A 19,953-nucleotide genomic window follows, 5' to 3' on the forward strand; every position below is an offset into this window, starting at 1 on the left:
GCGGGTTGGGAGGGCTTGAGAGGACGCTGCAGGATACTCACCTCTGTAAAGACCGTTTGGTTCCCAGAGGCAGCGTGGACCTGAGCTCGGAGGAAGTCGGCGAACGACGTGTGCTGCTGCTGCTTGAAGTAAACCTTGGCCAGAGAGTCGGCCATAAAGGAGCCCACCGAGTGGCAGTGGCGGACGACGGCGTCGGGGGTGGCGCAGTTCAGCAGGGCCAGCCGCGCGCCGCTCCTCACGCGGGACACGAGCTCTGCCGGAGGACACGTGGCTTTCAGCCTCTCCGTGGTCTGCAGGACCACCGAGGCGCAGGTGTTGGGGTGGTAGCCCACAAAGACGTCTGAAGGGCTGTACTTCTGCTGGCTGATGAAGTGCTCTTCTGTATTGGCTGCAGTGAACTCCTGCACCCACTTCTTGAGCTCCTTGACGGTTTCTCTTTGGCTCTTGTCCAGCACAGTGCTGATATCCAGGTAGTGCTTTTCCAGCCTGTTGATCAGCGGGATGGGAAAGTGCTTATAGACCACGTCCTTCTCCTCGATGACTATCAAACGGAACTTCGGGTGCACGCGGCACTTCACCCGGTGGGTGCCCAGCCCCAAATCCACGTACTTCTGGCCAGCAAGATACACGTAGTATTGATTGAGGGCATCATAGAGGCTTTCATAAAGGTTCTGCAAGTTGAGGAGCACAACCATTTGGCCAGTTTCCATGCAGACCTTCACTCGGTTGATGTTCCTGCATATCTGGGTGTACTCTTGGTCCTTAGGGAAACTAGAGCCAAAGATAATTTCAGGCTGTTGCCGGGCCGTGAAGAAAGCCTGCTGGAGGATCTGCAGCGCAGCGTAGTTCTCAGTCAAAACAAGCAGGTACCTGCAATCACCATCCTGACCATCGCTGTTAATGTTTTGGCGTATCAGCTCAGTTCTACTGATGTCACAAGCACGTATTGCTCCTTTTTCTGGTAACTGGGAGGTGAATATTTCCAAGGCATTGACATCATCTTTGCCGCCAAAGTTACGAAGAATGACTTCAGCTATTTCTTGAGGTGTCGGATCACTTTTGGAACTCTTAGCTAAGGCAAAAAACATCTTTATGAGGCTGTAGTAGTCCCGCAGACCAAAGAACTCCCTGTCCTGGGCTTTGCAAATATTTTCGTACGCATCTGCAAAGTGGCAAAAATACTGTTCGACCTTCTGCAAAGCCCCTCGTGCTGAGCAGCAGATCCCCTCTGCACTTTTAATGAGCTCTTCTTTGCTGGGGTCACCGCGGGAGACAAAGATGCCGCGATTCATTTTAGCGGGGTCCAAAGCCCAGTTGGAAATCCCAATGAAGCCAACCTTTTTGTGAGGAACGGGGACGTCATCTATGCAGCCGTCTTCCAACAGCGGGTGCAACGTCTTCAAGGGCATTTTGGGAGAGTCTTCCGCCAGCCCAATCTCATCCAGAACCACCACCGAGACATACTCGTCCAAGTTCTTCCCCTCCTGGAACCGAGCGCAGTGCTTGAACGTGCCAATGATCCCCTCCGGCGTGGAGAGAGGGCTGCACTGGAAGGACACCAGATGAATCTGCTTCAGGTCCTTGAACAGGTCCGAAGGCGCAGCCTGGCCCTGCATAGCATCAGCCACAATGGTTTTCGCAAGGGATTTGGAGCTCCCGGGCTTCCCAACAAGAAAAAGAGGGATTTTCAACTCAATGCAGATGACCATCATGAAGACATTTTCCTTCAGGGCCAGGTTTCTCGCTATGGTGTCTCGGAGGTGCACGCCACTCAGGAACAAGTCCTGCATCAGGGAGATTTCCTCCAAAATCTTTTTCTGGGTATCATAAGGCTTTGGCAGGACCTGGCTGATCGCGCTCCGATACGCCTCCTTCTTCTCCAAGGACGCGTGGTAGCAGACCCCCACGGCCAGCACCAAGGCCCAGAACACGGTGTTTCTCCCGGCAGGGCTCTTCGGAGCCCTCTTCTCGGCCAGGTACTTCTCCAGCTCCCCCAGCAGCAGTTCACTGTGCTTGTGGAACCACCTGAGCACCTCCACGCAGCGCTCCACGTCCCGCAGGCTCACAAAGCTGCACTCGTCGTCCCGCTGCCGCATGTACTGCTGGGAAGCAAAAAGCACCTCTGTCACGACCTCGGCCTCGGCCCGCTGCATCGGGACGTGCGCGGTCGCCCTCTGCACTATCTGCTGGATGTACATTTTTTCGGTTAAGTTGTTCAGCTGCCCAAAATCCCACACTAACGGGATCATGCTGGGTGGGAGCGCGTGGACCCGGTACACGAGCTGTCTCAGTGGAATAGAGCCAAGCTTATCCTTCGTCTCGTCGGCTTTGACGCGGTAGCCCAACCCAGCTGATTCCAAGCGCTGAATCATCTTTGGCGTGTGCTTGCGATACGGGTTGCAGGCTGCTATGATCTGCAGGCCAGAGCCAGAGGCCAACGGCTGCCCCTGGGCCGTGTGGTCACACAGAACCTCCTTGATGCTGCTCACAGCCTCTGTTGTGTTGGCTTCGTCGAAAAAGAGGACAGTGTCCAACCCGTGTTGCTCCTTATTGGCTTTGGCAAGGGCTTCTGCTTCTTTGATCCTGGCATAGATCATCTCCGCAGTCGTACCCCCGTGGACTTTCACAAGCTTCATGTTCTCCACCTCTGCGCAGCTGCTGCGTAACTTGCACAGGAACTTTATAAGTCTGGTTTTCCCACAGCCTGTTTCTCCCATGATGACAACCGGGATGTTGCACCTGAACCGCATCTCAATAGCCAAGATCTTGAGCACGTTGTCTGTTGTGAGCTCATACGTCTCGTCAGGGTCTATGACCCAAGGGATTCCCAAAACCATGCAAAGCTTTTCTAGCTTCTCGTGACGAGGCAGCTCATCAAACTGAACATTGAAGGGAACTCTCTGGAGTAACAAGCCTTGGTACAACTGCAATGTCATGACATCTCTCTTGATAATTTTGTGATTTAAAGGATGAACAGCATCGACACCACCACTGCTATTAGGCTGAAGGTGAAAACCAATGAACGTCATGGATATACGATCTTCATTGAAAAACAAATAAGGGTGAGGCTCAGACTCCCACTTTTTCCGAACGCGGAAAGGAAGGAGATCTTCTTCTGCAACATCTTCCAGGTGGGACGACTGCCTTCCTGAACTTTGATCGGAAATGTTGAGGGAAGGTGTTGCAAAATCCCTCGCCATTAAAATCATGAAGGTGACAACAAAGTTCTTGAAACCTTTCAAAGTGTCCTGGACGAAGTCGGGGTTGCAGAAGACCGAAGCTTCACAGTCTCTCAGCTGGACGTTGAGAAACCAGGTGAAGTTTCGGAGCTCTGCCCAGGAGGGGTCGGCGATCCCGCAGTGCAGCAGGAGCTGCTGCAGACACTCGGCCGGGCTCCCTTCCACCGCGCGCTCCTCGTAACAGAACGCGTCCAGGTCGCAGCCCTGATCGAACCTCCTCAGGTACTGGAACGGCCTCTGGAAAGCCTCGCTGCAGAACTCCTCCCCGTCCATGCCCGGGTCCGAACCATCCCCAGCCCGGCTCCCAAGCGTCTCCATTTCTAGCACTTCCTTGGGAGACTTGCACGTTACTTTCGGGAACACATCAAAGAAATTAAACTTCTGGCTTGCTGACATCTGGAATAAATTAAAAGAAGGTTTGTCATCACAAAGGTGTAGCCCTATTCTCTAGTTTATTTAATCTGTTCTTAGCAGTATTCTTGCCTAAAGTCACAGACCCAACCAAGTAACAGCGGATAACCTATACAACCGTGACACTTGTTCCCCCATGCATCACTTCTTCCATTTGAAGTGAATCAAAACAACTAATCCCATTTCCCACTAGAGTCTCCGTCCTGTCTGTTGTCACCCCAGCCTCTTCTCAGCGCTACCTCAAAGAAAACTGAGCCCAAGAAACTGTCATCTATCCCTGTCACTTCTACACTCTGTTCTTACAGCTGTATAGAAATATTCTTGTACTTTCAAACATGCAAAGCAACACAAGGAAAATTAGATTTTTGCATTGTTGTTTCCTATAAACGTTACAGTGGGGCCAGCGAGGTTTGGACTAACAGGCCTTCAGAAATCACCACCACAAGAAATCACAACAGGTATCGCTTACCGCCTAGTTCTCATGTCACTCGGTCCGACACCAGGGACATGGCTTTGTAAGGGATGCCCAGCACACGCTGAGAGGGGCAGGAATCCCTGCCCTGTGTCTAGTTATAGCCTCGAGACCCATCTGCAGTTACATACAAACACGTGAGTTCAAAGAACTGTAGTGTACGTACATGTCTCGCTGTTTTCTTTGGCACTGGTGATACCTCAAGGATTTCAATGATATACAAATGGCACTTCTGTCGCAGCCACATATTTCCGTTATTATCTGTCAGATACTGCAAAACCAACAGCTTGAACAGAAACTCTGGAACTCCGCTTTGTACCTGCCACAAGACAAGACACAAATACATTTACTCGTCATGGCTCCCCAGAGCGGTGGAAGAGCTGAGGGCGACCGGGATCTCCAGAGATCTCATCCAAGCCCCGCTCAAGGCGGGCTCAGCTCAGCTAGACCAGGCTGCCCAAGGCCACGACCAGGCAGGTTTGTCATGGCTGCAAGGCTGGAAACTCCAGCTTCTCTGGGCAACCTGTTCCAGAGATCAAGCACCTTGATGGTAAAGAGTTCTTCATGTTACTTACACAGTAACTAGAAAACATGTCCCAGGGTAATGGCTTGCTAAGAAAAAAAAGCTTTAAAGAAATAATTTGTGCAAGGATCCACACAGAACTTTTGGACAAGGCACCCACTGGAGGATGTACTTACTGAAGAGGTGATATCAAAATGGAATATCATGGGCTTTGTCTGGTGCTTTCTCTTCAGAAAAGGCAGAAGAGATTTTAGCACTTTATCTTCATCTATTTCTGGTTCAATGAGTCTGATGGTTTTCAGAAGTTCCGTACAGTCAGGCTGCTCTGCTCGCAGTTTTTCATGTAGCCTCTTCACATACAGAGATTTCCCTGGTATCATAAAAAAAGCCATCAATATAAAATACATCATATTAGGGTCATAACTGAATGAAGAATATCAAATGCTAAGCACCCTACTCCTCCGAGACCTCCGAACGTTCTAAGAGACACCCAGCAGGAGAATGGGGGCGCTGCTTGGAGCCGCCTCCTGGAACCGGAGCCGCTTCCTGGAACCGGAGCCGCCTCCTGGAACCGGAGCCGCAGCTGTGCTGGCTGCTCAGGCGGCCGCCCAAAGCCTCCACTCCATTAGGACTTGGATCTATTTGATTATGTGGCTGTCTCTAAAGCCAGAACATGGAGGGCAAAAAACCCAGCTGTCGTGAAAGACAAAAGCACCCTCAAGTTTCCCATCTTCTCCTGTAGAAATTAATTTTGCCAGTCGAAGTTCACACAGGAGACGACGGGGCCGCCGACCTGCGCCGGGACAGCAGCTCGGAGCGTGCTGAGGGCACAGCTGACACACGGCAGCCCTTCCCCAGCAGTTTCTCAGTGATTCGCAGCTCAGGAGCCCCAGTGCCAGAGGTAACACCTTTGTGCTTTATAGCCCTGATGGATGTTTCTCTCACAACTGTATCTAATCACTTTTTAAGCCTGTGTAAAGCTCTGGGTTCCACAATTTAATGAAGCGCTGTTTGAATAACCACCTTCTTCTGTTTGCTTTTCAGCCTGCCAAGTAGTTTCACTTAATACCCTCCAGTTTCTTGCATTAAGAGACAGCCAACAACCATTTCCTATGCAAGAAGAGCAGGCAGACCTTACAACCCTTGGCCCACCTCACATGTATTTTCCTGCAGGCGTATTTTACCCTCAGGAGGTCAGATTCATCTTATCCAGCATTAGCTGTCTGGTTTGCATTAATTCTGTAAGTCAGTAGAAGGAGACGAGTGTCAGCTTAACAAGATGAACCATCTCTAGAGATGCCTCTCTCGGGACAGAATGTCCTCCCAGCTTTCGCCTCACCCCAGCGGCTATTGCCCAGATCACTCTTTTTGCCCAGATGCTTATGACTTGGGCAAAAAACCCAACAAGGTGAACCCCGCTCTGGTTTTTAACACTCAGCAGACCCCACGTCACTGTGACATCTTACCCACACCGGCTCTTTTGGAGGACACGATCCCAACACTCATGTTGTCCTTGAACACAGAGGCAGCGGAACTCGAAGGCCGAGCGACTCTGTAGTGGTGCTGGAGGTACCGCTGGATTTCGGCCAGCGGCCTCTGGGGGATCATGTGCACTTTGTACTGGCTGAAGACGGACGGGATGTAGCTGTGCTCCCTCTCAGAGTTACACAGAATGACGAGGCGATAGGTGCTGTTGTAGCGCTGCAGGTGCTGGAACAGCTCCTCCGCTCGGCAGCTGACATCGTAACTCAGCTCATCTGCGTACAGCATGCTGTAAATCTTCCCTCCTCCCCCGCAGGGAATGAGGCACCTCCTGAGGAAGAGCCCCACTTGCTCAGCACTGGTCTGCGGGGTGCACAGCAGAACTTCATCGAAAGTGGGCAGGGGCTGGTGGGGGCTGTTCATGTAAATAGCCAGAGCCGCTGTGAGCACCTCGGAGCGAGGGCACGTGATGAGGTTGGGCTGCCCCACGTACAGGAGGTCCCGGGGAAAGTCCCGCGTGACGCGCTCGCTGTCCGCGCTGGCCAGGTTCTCCAGCCACCCGCCCAGCGTGTCCACGTCCAGGCAGCCGGGAAGGAAGGAGCCCATGTTGCTCATGTAGCACTCCCAGATGCACTGCAGCCACGCGCTCAGGTCCTTCTCGCCATCCAGCATCACTTCAAAGTCAGGAACAGCCTTCCTCGAGCCGGGAGGCACCGTGGTCCCGGCGGCTCTGAGGACATCCTGCTCAGTGCAGTTGTGTTTTAGGAACGAAAGCATCATCAGGGCATCCTGGCTGGGTGTCCCCTGCCCCAGCTCTGTGCACAGATACACCAGCTGCTCAGCCGTGTAGTAGTTCAGGTAGAAATGCTGGAATCGTTTTTCATACATGAAGCTTTTCCAGCTCTCCAGGAAACTCTCCATCGTCTTGCAGAGGCCCGGGAGCACAGCTGCCGCATCTCCCTGCCCTTCCAGCACTGGGATCGGTCCCAAAGAGAAGTCTATGAGAACACAGGATTGTCGTTTGGGTGAACAGTACACTTGAGCGAGCCAGGAGCGGAAGAGCATGTTCCCAGCTGAATAAAGGTCTATAAAGGCTTGTGCAAGTCTTTGGACATTGGAAAATATCTGTGTGAGGATAGAGGAGAGATAAAAAACCTAAGCTGATCTACCAAGACAAGTCCCAGTCATGAAACCACGGGAAAGACTTTCAACCAAAACAAAGGCTTTGGTCCCCAGCCAGGTGTGTCAGGCCTTGCGCTGCAACAAAAGACGGTGGCTTTTTAACAGCAGCATCCCCAGGAAGGCAGCGAGGAATCCCCACTCCCTACAAAGGCACAGCAGCTCCCCAGTGCGGCCAGAGGATGAGGGTCCCGGCCCACTGCCCCGTGTCCAGCTCAGTTCCACCTCGGCAGGGAAGCACAGAGCTAGGAACACCTGCCGACCCGCTACCGTTCACCCCCAGCAACTCAGCTGTAAACCACAGTCTTAAAAGCTGATATTCAAGGCAAAATGCAACCGCAGCCTAAACATCAGTAACCCGCTGGGTTTGAAACCTGACCTCGGAGAACTTCTCCACCTCCAAGCCTTGCTCTCCCTTTGCTGACATGAGCATCAGTTTGTTCTGCAGTTCTCGGAGCTCTGCGAGAGAGTATTTCCACGACGCCTCGTTATCCCCGGAGCTCCCCGGGAGGGTGAAGCGCAGGACAGTGTCCAACGAAACCTGCCAGAAAACAAGTCATTATTGCTGACGTGCACCGGGGTTCCAGCTCCTCGGGCGGCGCTGCGCCCGGGAAGGGGAGCACTTAGGAGGCAGCAGCCCCCAGAAAGGAACTGTGCAGAGCGGGAGAACAGCTCCAGCACATTCCTGACGGTCACCGACACGCCAGCAGTGCTGTCTGCGGGAGGGAAAGCCTCACCTTCCCGCCATCGGCTGGTGCTCTGAGAACGTAGATTCCTCTGCTGTTGATGGCAGCTGCCAGCGAGAGCGAGGACAGCTCCACCGAGCCGTGGCTCTCCTTCACCGTCCGCAGCCACTCCAGCTGCTGAGCCGATGCGCGCTATGGGAAGAGAAGACACAGCGCTGCCCTCGTCACTCTGACCGGGCGCTTCTTTCCAGGATTACACCTGTGCTCGGGACACACAGCTTGGGCTGGCACGAGTTTCAGATGGGGAAGGAAGAAAGGAACGAGTGCTGGCCGTGGCATGATCCTTCTGCACAGCTGGTCTTTACCAGCACCACGGGAGGCTGAGCAGAGCCCACTGTGCTTCAGTGCCTCTCGCTATAGAAACATGCCCTGCTGCAAAGAGTAAAATGGAGTTCCCAGCCACCTGCCTTCCCTCTCTTGCGTCATCCTCCAAACTCTTGCAAGAGCAAAGCTACACCACATCACACCCTCAAGCACCAGCAATACTCCACAGCAACCTGTGCTGTACCAGCCACAGCTGCCGCAGTGAACTTTTGCGCCACAGAAGAGTTTTTCTTGCAATAACAAGAGCTGCGGTGATGTCCCCACACCAGTGCAATCTGCCCCTTGCACTCCATCTTCCAGCCACTCCTGGAGAGCAGCAACACAAGAGGCGGCAGAGGACCCGCTCCCGCGGAACTCACCAGTTTCTTGGGCAGATTCTCGTCGCTGTCCAGGGCTCGCCACAGCTTCTTCAGGCAGCGCATGAAGTCCTCGAACCCTGACTCCTGCCTGAGCTCGTAGAGCAGGGACGAGTAGCCGTGCACAGTGTCATGGAAACAGGCCACGCGGTCCACGTCCATGTCGTTCTCCCCCGCAGAGATGGACGCCAAGTCCACAAATACCTTCAGTTCATTCATATCTTAAATGAGATAAACACGCGAATGAACAACACGTGACGCGGCTTCAATGCAATTCCACATCACCACCTTTTACAGCAAATGCAGAAAGAATGCCTCTGAACAGCATCTGTGCAACATCCCTCCACCCATCCCGCCAGCAGCTTTACTGGGCAATTCATCTGCACTGGTGACATCCTTGGCCATGGCTTTTCTCCGCATTGCCAGGACAGAAGCTGTACAAAGGGTGCGTGTCTCTGTGCGTGAGACAACCGAGCTGGCAGACACACAGCTAATCCCACCACTAACCGGGTGGCCTCTGTTCTCTGACATAACTGGGCTGGACAAGATGAGCTTTGAAGGTCCCTTCAACCCAAACTAGTCTATGTTTAAATGGGCTATTTCACAGCACATTCCACACCGAAACCCTTGCGAGGTGCTTGTAACTACCAACAGCAGGAGCTGTGAATGCATAAAGCGGAGAGCAGGTGGGGCAGGGACACAGCATCCCTTCTGCCGGTTGGGGACACGGTTTACAACCGTCCCTTCTGTCCCCACGCAGAGCGGGTGTGCGGAGCAGCACGCACCTTGCAGCGCTTCCCTGACCCAGCTGACGAAGTCCCTCTGCTGCGCCAGCTCCCGGAGGCAGCCGCGGCGCGGCACCGTGATCCCCTCCAGCAGCCTCTTGGCGCGCATGAGCTCGGGGCTGATGGAGTCCAGCTTCTGCATCTTGTACGATTCAAGCTTTTCTGTCTACAAAGCAAGAGGTGCAAACAAACATTCGGTCTGGAAATGGGAAATACAACCTGTTGTCCAGCAAGGAAAGTCCTCTGCAAAGCCACACCCCAAGCAGAAGGTACCACTTCTCTCTTTTAAGAAAGATTACACAAAAGCACTTTGAACACTTCATTTTTATCCCAAATAGGCATTTTGGGACAGGGCATGGCTCTTGACAGACTGGGAGAGATGTGTGAATGTTCGGATTTACCCAAGCTTTCCAGCCAGCGCCCCGACAGTACCGAGCTCAAGGGGATACTCACTATGTCCAACAAGTGTTCCAGGACACTGAAGTCACCAGAGAGGTTTAAACTCTCTTTGACACTGGCAATGATCTTGGCAGCATCTAAAGTTAAATGCATTTCATAGTACTGCTGGATCTGCTGAACACGCTGATCAACCCAGTCTCTGTCTTCTTCAGGCCTAAGCTTACATATGATATTTAGCTCAGTTTTGATATCTTCAGGATGATTTGCGAATTCCTGAAAAATTCGATCAACTGCAGAAAGTGTGAGACTTCCAGATCTGAGCTCGTCATACAGCATTTCGTAGCTCACAAAGCAAGGGGAGATTAGACAGCTGAAAACGTTATCGAGGTCCAATACGGAAACATCATCATCATCCTCTGCCTCCTCTTCCAGGCTCCCAAACTCCTCTTCCGAGCCTCCACACTCCTCTCCTGCCCTCTGTGCTGCTTCCTCCCAGAAGCGCAGGAAGATCAGGCTGTCCTTCAAACTGTGCATTTTCTGGGCACATTCCTTCAGCGCGGGGCTCAAGCTGTAGTAGGTACGTGGGGGTCTCTTCTCCACATCCACAACTGCATTTAGTCTTTTTGAACTAAGATCTTGTGAGTGTTGAGATTCCACTTCACCTACATCCACTTTAAAACAGAGAGATGGGTCAGAGATGGGTCAGGTGTCTCGCCTGTGTCCACTTCATCTAATCCACCAAGCTGCAGAGTGCTGCTGGGCACGAGGAACCCTACAAATATCTATGGTGCAGAAGCACTCATTTGATCCTTTAAACGCTCCAGGTTTACTCCCCCCACCCCTCCTCAGCCTTGCTGTGGTTTAGAATAAAACCCGTTTACAAAGCCTAGCCGTTTTCAAAGAAAACAATGCTTTCTGCAGTTGCCAGTTTCACTTGCTGCCCCAGAACCCTACCTTGCACAGACGCCTGCACCTTCCTACACATGCTCAGGAAGGTTCCTATTGCTTTTTGCTCTCCCCTGAGCAGTGTTACTTCCTCTCGCCTCCTCCGCAGCAGCTCTCGCAGCTGTCCCAGGAGCAGCTCTCTCTCTGCAGGTACCAGCTGCTGGTGCTCTGAAAGAAAACGCATCTGTGGTCACAATGCAGATGCGCCCCACACCCCGTCCCCCGCACCCCGCCGGGTTTGGATGAGCAGCCAGACCCCTCGGTGAAACAGCCAGCACAAACTGGCCGTGGACGGGACAGAGACGAGGGCAGCACAGCTAACTGCTGACACACCTAATTAGCGTTACTGATCACTGAAGGAGGCTAACAGAGCAGGCCATCCATCGCTACAGTGATGCCATAAACCAACAATGCCGCCTCTGAATGGCTCTTACTTATCTCCCAGATGCAGATGAACTGCTTCTCGTGCTGGAAAATCTCCTCCAGATGTTTCACACGGATCCACCCCTTCAGGATGTCATCGGTGACGCTCATGAACACGGAGTCTGCCGCGGCCATGACACTCCTCGCCTCCTCCGTAAGTGCTTGCAGGAGCTTTGTGTTTGTTCCTGTTCCAGAAACAAAGCAGCCCCACTTCACAAAACCCAGGCAGAACCAGGATCTGCTCTGCGTCATGACAGAGTCCTTCCATTTCCCATTTGAATCCCTGCCCCAAAGCCCGTGAGCTCATCCCACCACCCTCCAACCCCTCGTGTTTCTCTGAACATAAGTGGCCAGGATCTCAGGAAAGCAGTTCTGGAACCTTCCCATGGAAAGCCCATATCGAACACCCGTGGAACAAACGCACGCCATTTGCATCCCTTCACACAGCAAACACTTTTGCATTTTTGTGTAGCAACAGCATAGTAGAACTTCTCAGAGAGATAAGTTATGTTCTGTAAATCCACTCGATCTGCAGGTTCAGCAGCCCAGAGCAAATCCTGAATTGGCTGCAGTGGGTTAGCAGGAGAGGAATGCCAGCTCCCTCCTCTGCAAAACCAGCCTCAACACCTTGAGCTTTGAGAGAGAATAAAACGAGAGCAGGACAATTTATATATATTTGTTTCCTGCTCTGCAAAGTAGGAGTGACAAGGCAGAGAACAGCTTTTCATTGACTCCTATAAATGTAACTGAACATCATACCATTAAAGCTGAAGATATGTTTGATGTCCGGCCACGTAAGCACGTGGTGCAAAATCTCATCAAAATCATCCTTCAACTGCCCGTTCTCCATCGGCCAGGACTTGGCAATGATAGCCGACACGAGCTGGCTGAACTGGACCATGTTGTAGGCAGATACCTTCTCCAGGAGGTTGCTCTGGGTCTGCACAAGGCACACAGGACGGGGGGAGGAACATGTCAGCGTTTGGGATCGGGCGCTGGTGCCAAGGGCTCTCACCCCCAGCGCTCAGGCGCATCCCAAAAAAGCCACACGACACGGCCGACACCCGCAGCCACGATGGCAAAAGCATCACAAGTGGTTTTCATGGACCCTTTATAAGCAGATTCTCATTTCCTGATTCCTTGTCAATATTTTTTCCGGTCGGTTTAACAAACTTAACCCACAGCAACTCGAGCAGTAAGGGACTGAACGCGCAGCTCTCCTTGCACCACAACGCGCAGCCCTGTACCATGCAACAGCTTTTCTGCACAACAGGAAATCTGACTTTTCCTGCCCCGAGGGAAAATACAATACCTGGCAAGCCACGGCTACAGCCTCGATGGCACAACTCCGGAAACACTCCTCGGTGGAAGAGTCAAGTTGTGTTAACCGGCAGTGCTGACAGCAGTACACCAAGATCTGGTTAACTGGAGTCTCCTACAGGGCAAAAGGGAGATTCCTTATCTTAAAGTTGCCAAAGTCCTTGTTGTGAGAGCATGAAGAAGTGCTGCTGGTAAGACAACAAAAGGACCTAAGATGAAAAATGTAAGTTCCCCAGGGGAGCCAAGTGTCAGCCCATCTATCGGGCCTGGAAAAGAGATCAAACACAAACGCTTGGAGAATCTTCCCATCTGAAATGTGTGATTACTTCCACCAGGAAATACTTGTTTCCCATTTACGCCACGAAAAATCAATGGCTTAAAGAATTTTGCAACTGATGTGGAAAGGAGATGAGGAGATACACAAGTTCAGTTTAGAAGGGACCTCCACAGTGTGTGTGTTGGGAGCCTGGACAACACAACGTCTGCACGACGAATCACGACAGACAAGCACCAGCTCCGCTCCTCCGCGTCCCGCGGGCTCGCTCCCCACCCACCGGGCTCGCTCCCCACCCACCGGTCGTAACAACGAAAGGGCGGTAACTGCTCAAAACGCGCAGTCTCCCTTAAAGCAGCGGGACCGCGGTCACTGCGGAGCAGCGCCCCAGGAACACAGCACCCTATGGTGACGTGTCCGGTCTTGGAGCCTCCACAACACGGTTTATCACAGCAACGGCAATTTTTAGGACCAGAGCCAGTGTTTTCACGTGCCCATTCAGGCTCTACAACTCTTCCCCAAGCACAGCAAAGAGCGTCTGCTCTGAAGTTGGCCCGTGGTCCCCCCACCTCCTGAATCCTCCTCGCCAGATCGGCCAGCAGAGTCGCCTTCCACCTCTTTGTGAACTGCTCGTCTGGAAAGCTGATCTTCATGAGCTCATCCCAGGCCTGCAGGGGAGCAAACAAACCAACACACTGCAAGTGCTGAGATTTAACAACTGAATATGCAAATTAAAAGAGCTATGTGGACAAGAGACCCCTCACTACTCGGACAGTCCTGCACGCCTCCCAGATGTGTCCATCCAGAAGGAAGAGCAGTCCCAGAGCTGCAAAAGGCATCAGAATGTCCCTGTTGCTCAAGGAGAGCTATGGATGAGCCATCTCCCCCTCGATGCTGGAGCCTGTCCCAGGAGCGCTGGGAGCAGTTGGGCTGTGAGGACGGCCTGAGGGACAGACAGCCAGCAGGACACACAGCTCCAGCTCCACTATCAGGGGCAGCTCCTCATCCAGCAACACCTCGTGGAACAGCCAAGAAAGAGGAGAAGTAAAGCGAGCCCAAACCAAGCCCTTCGCTTTTCAGCCCAACAGTGTTTATGACACAGCAGCTTCTGAGCTTGGAGCCCAGACGGCCTGTCCCCCCCCAGCCTCAGCAGCCCCAGCAGCACAGCTCCCAGCACAGAGCCGCTAGACTCAAGGCTATATGGTTAAGATATGGTAAAACACTTTTTATTCATATTATTAGAAGGTGACAAACCTGAGGTTCATAAAAAATAGAGAATGCCACATGGTCCACATATTCTTTCACTAATTTCTGGTTTAAAGCATTTCTGAACCAGGTTCGAACGTCTCTCAGAGCCTCAGCAAATACTTCTGCCATTGGAACTTCTTGCACAGCATCACTTGGAACCTGCTGCACACACAGAAGGAAAAACACACACACAAACACACAGCACAGTTCAAACAGGAGAGCGACATATGACTGATTGAAACCAGTATTTCCAAAAGAGGAGGCCTAACTGCATCCAAAGCACGAGCACACCCAGCAGAGACCCAGCACCACTTGAATAAAGGCCAGAGGGCGGCTGGGAAAACCAATGCTTACAAACAGCTTGTGCTAAGAACGCTTATTCCAGCAAGTCAGAACCCACGATGGCCAATGTAGGCATCTAACCTTTTATTTTCAATAAGAAAATCAAAACCACTCCATGATTCCATACTTTTTGAAAGCACCGCAACCTCAACTTAGAGTACTAAGTTTTCCAAATTGAGAATGGCTATGATCTCAAACCAGCCTGTTGCACCATTTTTGCAACACTTGCAGATGCGTTGCTCCCCGGTACTCACAGCCGCGGGCTGCAGCCCAGCAACCTTCGCAATCAGCGCGGCAGAGGCGGCAGGAACGGCGAACATACTCGTGCGCTTCACGGCGCCGCAGGCCCTCTGGTGCAGCTGCAGGCAGCAGGTCAGGCAGGACGGCCAGGAGCGAGCGGCCAGATCCCTGAGGACAGGGACACAGAGCAGGAATGGATTCCCCAAAACAAAAATCCCCGCAAATCCAATACCGTGCCGCAACCAAGCAGCCCTCCCTCAGATGGCTTTAGAGAAGTGTGGCTGCCTGACAGAGGGATGGAAATTCAGGATCCTTTTATCCGCACGGATTTCCACGCACGGGGTCAAGCTGCAACGTAAGCCCAGCGCGGGCAGGGTGTCGCCGAAAAGGACGATGCTCGCACAGCACACAAGCGCGCTGCAGTTACCTGGCCTGGTTCTCATCCAAGGCGCGCAGCAGTGTCTTCAGAAGATCCTCCACTACCTAAGAATGAAAAACCAGCCATATTACACCGTGGAAGGGGTTTTACAGACTGCTTTCTCATTAGCTGAGAGGATGCTGTGAAAGACAAAATTCACTGTTCTTCCATGCCTACTCCAGTGCTTTTACAAATAATCATCAAATTGCAAAAATTATTTACTGGATACAGGGCCAACATACAGGCGGCTATGATTTGTACAAACAAAACCTGCATTCTTACCATCTAGGGATTTGAAGTTTGTTATTATTAGTTGCGATGTCTGGCCCCTGCTGTGCTGACACAAACACGAGTGTGTTCGCAACAGGCAGGAAAACGTCCCAAACCAGCAGCCCCTCGCCCAAACCCCCAAGAGCTGCGCAAAACATAACCCCAGGCAGCCTTCTGAGCTTCTTGGGGTTCAAATCTTTGCCATCAATGACTAAGAGCAAACCCAGACAAGCAGACCCTTCTATCACAAACGCCAGCAGCATCTTTACTGCAGTTTCCCCCTCTCATCTCCTCTGAGGAGTCTCCTACTTCAGAGCAACTCTTTTTCCTTTGAGCTCAATGTTCAGCTCTTTGTGCCCTGAGCTGCCACCAGCCCCCCGACAGCCCAGCTCCGGCCGTCAGCCGGGAAAGCGCCAGAACACAAACCTTGGCATCATCCCACGAGAGGCCAACGTGCTCTAATCTGTAAAAAACACCCTGGAGAGTAACCAAGAAGTCACTGGAGAACTCTCTGATGAATTCAGGCAGGCTCTTCAGGGGCAGCACGCAGAACCAGGACTTGACCAGAGTCGTATCGAATTCCATCAAGTATTTCTTTTCTTTCATGAGCTGCAGGAGGGTCTCCCTGCAGGGAAGACAACACAAAGTCTTCAAGTTTTCAAGGCACAAAAGGCCTGGAGCTTGTTCAGCCCACTGAGGACCCTCATTCTCACTCCTGTGCTTCTGCCATTTACAGCTGCAGATCAGCAGAAGGCCCAAGACCCAGCGAGCACAGCAGCAGAGCCAAACTACCGGGCAGAAGCACCCAAGGAAAATCAACTCCAGGTCTGGCTCAGATGCTGCAACGCGCGTCATGAGCTGCTTGAACCCACACCAGGCACGACCAACCACGCAAGCCGCTCCACGGCTTGTGGAGTTAAGGATTGTTTGTGTCTGAAACGTAATATCCTGCACAGCTTTGCTATGCACCATGGTCTCTGAGTAACCAGCATGGTCTGTGTTCATATACCCCAAGTATCCACCACCAACACGCTGGGTTTCTTATTTTTTAAAAGAAAAGAGTTAGGGGGATGAAACAAAAAAAGAAAGATAAATGTGACCACCACCAACCACAACATCAAGGCACTTGCTATAACCAGTGATCCCGGAAAACTCACGGATTGCGCTGCTTCCTTGTTTCAGCGAACGGAAGCCCTCCCAGCCCGGCCCAGGCGTCTTCCTCCACAGGGAAGTGGCGGTGCTGCGCCGGAGCAGCCAGGCAGTGCAGGAGAGGAACGACCCACAGCCAGTGCTCCACCTGCTCATAGATGCACCTCTGGCACAGGTTCATCAGCTGAAACGTCAGACTGAAACACAGACCCAAACACACACAATAAAAGCATCGCTTTTCAGAGGCTACATCTCCACCTTGCTATGCACCTTCAAACAACTTCTGATAATTATTTTAGCCCGATCTTGTCTTTGTTGAAGGATATAATACAGTAAAAGCGTAAGACTCAAAGCTGTAACCTCCCCAAATCTCTCTGCACAAACCCTACTAACACAGCACTACGAAGGCTCAACGCTTTATCTACAGCTTCCAGGTGAGCCCTGAGCTCGGCCCGGGGCTGGGTGCCAGCGCACTGCTGGCCTGGGGTGCTGCAAAGGTCTCCACAGGGCAATGCAATAGCTGCAGCTGTGTGGAAGAACTGGACAAAGTGCCAGATAAGCAGTTAGATAACAGTCTAATACGCAGTACTCTGAGGAAAAAGTGTAACGATGCACAAGAGAGTAGACAAAGGAATCCAAATGTGGCCTTTTAATTTAAAGGAGTGAACAGGTGATGATCCCAATCACTGCAGTTGGTAAGTGTGAGCGGCAAACAGGGAAGCCAGAAGCTGCTTGATGGAAAAGGATAACAAATAAGATTTTTATATATAAAGAAAAACCTATAGTTTTAACTCAATCTACTGCTCTGGCAACAGTGACAAGTCACAATAAGCAAAGTCCTGTTTGGACAGAAGTAAAGCATTGTTCACATGCAGCGAGGTACGCGACTGCCAGAGGCCCCGGTGAGGCCGTGCAACCCTCATCGCTGCGTTGGTCAGGACTGCACGGCAGCCTTTCCCGGTCAGCTCTGCTTTGGGCAGGAGGTTGGAACAGACACCCCCAAAGACCCCTTCACATTGGCCTTTTCCCTGATCCCGCCACCAGAGCGCTGAATGCCCCATGCTGGACCACAGGCTGCTGCGCCCGCAGCAAAACCGGCCCAGGTAGCCACCTCATAAGCACTCAGTACCACACATACCAAGCCAACGCTGCAAAATCCTCTTTGATACGATGAATTTCATCCCATATGGTTTGTTGTGACACCTTATCCAAGCACAAGAGGCCACACAGGCCAGCCAGATCATTTTTATGTGGTGGCAGATTGAGTTCATGAAATACTGTGAGAATGGTGAGTCCCAGGGCTAGTTTACTTTTCATTATCGTGTTCTCCTGCGATGCTTTTGTACCTTCCGGTGCAAGGAAAGGAGCCGCTATTTTCCTCATGTAGTCTAGCAGCAAATCATTCACCTGGGATAACAAAGGGACAACACAAAGCAACCACAGCATTAGTGCCCAACAAGTCTTTTTCTTCTGCCAGCTGCAGTAAGGACACCCGCTAGCCCCGAACACCCCACGGCACCACCAGGATCTGAACGCGCGCAGTACTGCCCACCAGCAGCACATCAGCCGTGGTGTCCCGGTTCCCATGACTGCTTGGGGACCCTCTCCGTGTCACCAGACCCCACCGCGGAGCTGGGGAGCATCAAGGGACCGGGGCAGATCTCAGAAGGGAGCGGCGAGCGGAGCAGTCGCTCAGCCAGCGCTGCCCGAGGTCACCATCGCACACCACAGCCGCGCCCCACAAACAGCCCCCGGCTTCCCAGGGGCTCGGTGAAGGGAGAGAGATTTCTGTCCTTACCCGCAGCCCCCAAAGCTACTCTGAACCCCCGACCAGGGGGTCCCCAGGACTGTGGTGCCCGGTGATACCAAAAACACCCTTTGGAAAACCAGTGTGACACAGAACTCGGCGGGCTCTGCCGAGCTGGGCGGCTGTGCCACCTTGTGGCCTCTCCCACCAGGAGCAGGGAGCTGTGGAGTTAGAAACGAGCAGCCCCGACACCAGTCTGGAGCCCCAAAAAAGACAATGTGACATCTCTGCCACATCTCACAATGATGGCAGGTAAGAAATTCAGGACTCCAGAAGCCCCATCTGCACCACAGCTTAGCACTGGGCCAGGAGGAGCTCGGGTTTGAGTCCAAGTTGAAAAGTTGGTGACACGGTGACTGGCAGCAAAACTAAAGGGCCGGGATTAGGAAATTAGTATCCAAATACAGTATCTTAAAGGTCTTTTCCAACCAAAACAACTCTATGATCGTGGGTAAGAAGTCTCCACATCACCGCTCTGCTGCTGCCCAGCACGGGATGCTCAGAACCGCACGTCATTGCAAAGGTGCGACCGAGCTTCCCAAGGCAGGCGGCACCCGTCACCCCAAAACCAGCCCCGCTGGCTCTGTCACACCCACACTTCTGCACTGGAAAAGCAAGATTATCCCACAAGGTCAACGGCAAAAAGGAAGCCTATGTTTAGTAACTGAACATCTCTCCTCTTGTATCTGTAAAAAGCAAACAGATTACCTCCTGTGCGCCGAAGTTGAGCTCTGCCCACAGCACCATGTGACCCTCATGCACCACCGGCTCAACCGTAACCACATAAAACTGTCTCAGCTGGAACAGGAAGTTTCTCAGGTTGTTGGGGCTCCAGGTCCCAAGAATGCTGAATATATTTTCTAACATAATATTTGCAGCTATTATCTTCCCTTTCACAATGTTTTTGGTTTGATGAAGAAACATGCCCAAAAGGCTTTTGATGTTTTCAAATGTAGAAGGCTTTGCACACACAATATCATCATACTGATGCCATTCTAGAAAAAACACAGATGAGAACACAGGAAAACAATCATTTGAGAAACAGACACACGTGCACGTGCCTACCCTCGAACAGCCGTGCACAGGAACACCCGCTGCGCCTGCCCCGCGCACGGCGCTGACTCATACCGATGCCAGTTCACGTGCCGCTGGAGACCTCCCACCAAAACCCCACCGACCCTCCCAACGCACAGACCCGGGCAGGAAAACTCACCTCTGCCGTTGAGCAACTCGCCTCTTATGTACAAGCAGCGATTCACGTGTTTACTTGATACTGGATTCTTGTAAATAAATTCATAATTCCCTTGACCACAGGAAACCCAATATTTGTAAGGAATTAATTTATTGATATTTTCTTTTGCAAGAGTTGCAGTTCCTTCAATGAGGTATCCATGTTCTCCTAGATGCCTAAGAAACACATAACACAGCAAAAGGACGCGTCAGCAGATCTATATGCTTATATATCCACACATCACTCCATTTTTAATAGGCATGGCGATTACTCTTTCACAACGGAAACTTTAGAATCGTTACCTCCACTAGGAAAACCCTTTGCAGCGATTCCCAGCTATGGACATAGAGCTACAGCCTCAGGTACCACG

General features: G+C 52.1%; 1 protein-coding gene across 5 annotated transcripts in view; it reads right to left on the bottom strand.

The window, feature by feature from the left end:
* RNF213 (ring finger protein 213) overlaps positions 1-19,953 on the bottom strand; it is a 47,336-nt gene that overhangs the window by 21,180 nt on the left and 6,203 nt on the right. For 4 of the 5 annotated variants that reach the window (XM_065035133.1, XM_065035131.1, XM_065035132.1 and 1 more), the window contains exons 7-28: positions 19,566-19,759; positions 19,061-19,347; positions 17,684-17,952; positions 16,554-16,742; positions 15,823-16,021; positions 15,136-15,191; positions 14,723-14,876; positions 14,133-14,288; positions 13,448-13,546; positions 12,597-12,719; positions 12,044-12,224; positions 11,296-11,469; positions 10,871-11,029; positions 9,971-10,587; positions 9,518-9,683; positions 8,736-8,953; positions 8,044-8,184; positions 7,686-7,847; positions 6,112-7,252; positions 4,822-5,015; positions 4,289-4,441; positions 42-3,635 (exon numbers count right to left, since the gene is read on the bottom strand). In XM_065035133.1, coding sequence (XP_064891205.1) covers positions 42-3,635; positions 4,289-4,441; positions 4,822-5,015; positions 6,112-7,252; positions 7,686-7,847; positions 8,044-8,184; positions 8,736-8,953; positions 9,518-9,683; positions 9,971-10,587; positions 10,871-11,029; positions 11,296-11,469; positions 12,044-12,224; positions 12,597-12,719; positions 13,448-13,546; positions 14,133-14,288; positions 14,723-14,876; positions 15,136-15,191; positions 15,823-16,021; positions 16,554-16,742; positions 17,684-17,952; positions 19,061-19,347; positions 19,566-19,759 — 8,626 coding nt within the window. The remainder of the gene's footprint in view (positions 1-41; positions 3,636-4,288; positions 4,442-4,821; positions 5,016-6,111; positions 7,253-7,685; positions 7,848-8,043; positions 8,185-8,735; positions 8,954-9,517; positions 9,684-9,970; positions 10,588-10,870; positions 11,030-11,295; positions 11,470-12,043; positions 12,225-12,596; positions 12,720-13,447; positions 13,547-14,132; positions 14,289-14,722; positions 14,877-15,135; positions 15,192-15,822; positions 16,022-16,553; positions 16,743-17,683; positions 17,953-19,060; positions 19,348-19,565; positions 19,760-19,953) is intronic. The other variant, XM_065035136.1, reaches the window with a different exon arrangement.

This window comes from Columba livia, chromosome 18, assembly GCF_036013475.1.
Source record: "Columba livia isolate bColLiv1 breed racing homer chromosome 18, bColLiv1.pat.W.v2, whole genome shotgun sequence".
In the NCBI taxonomy this organism is placed as follows: domain Eukaryota; kingdom Metazoa; phylum Chordata; class Aves; order Columbiformes; family Columbidae; genus Columba; species Columba livia.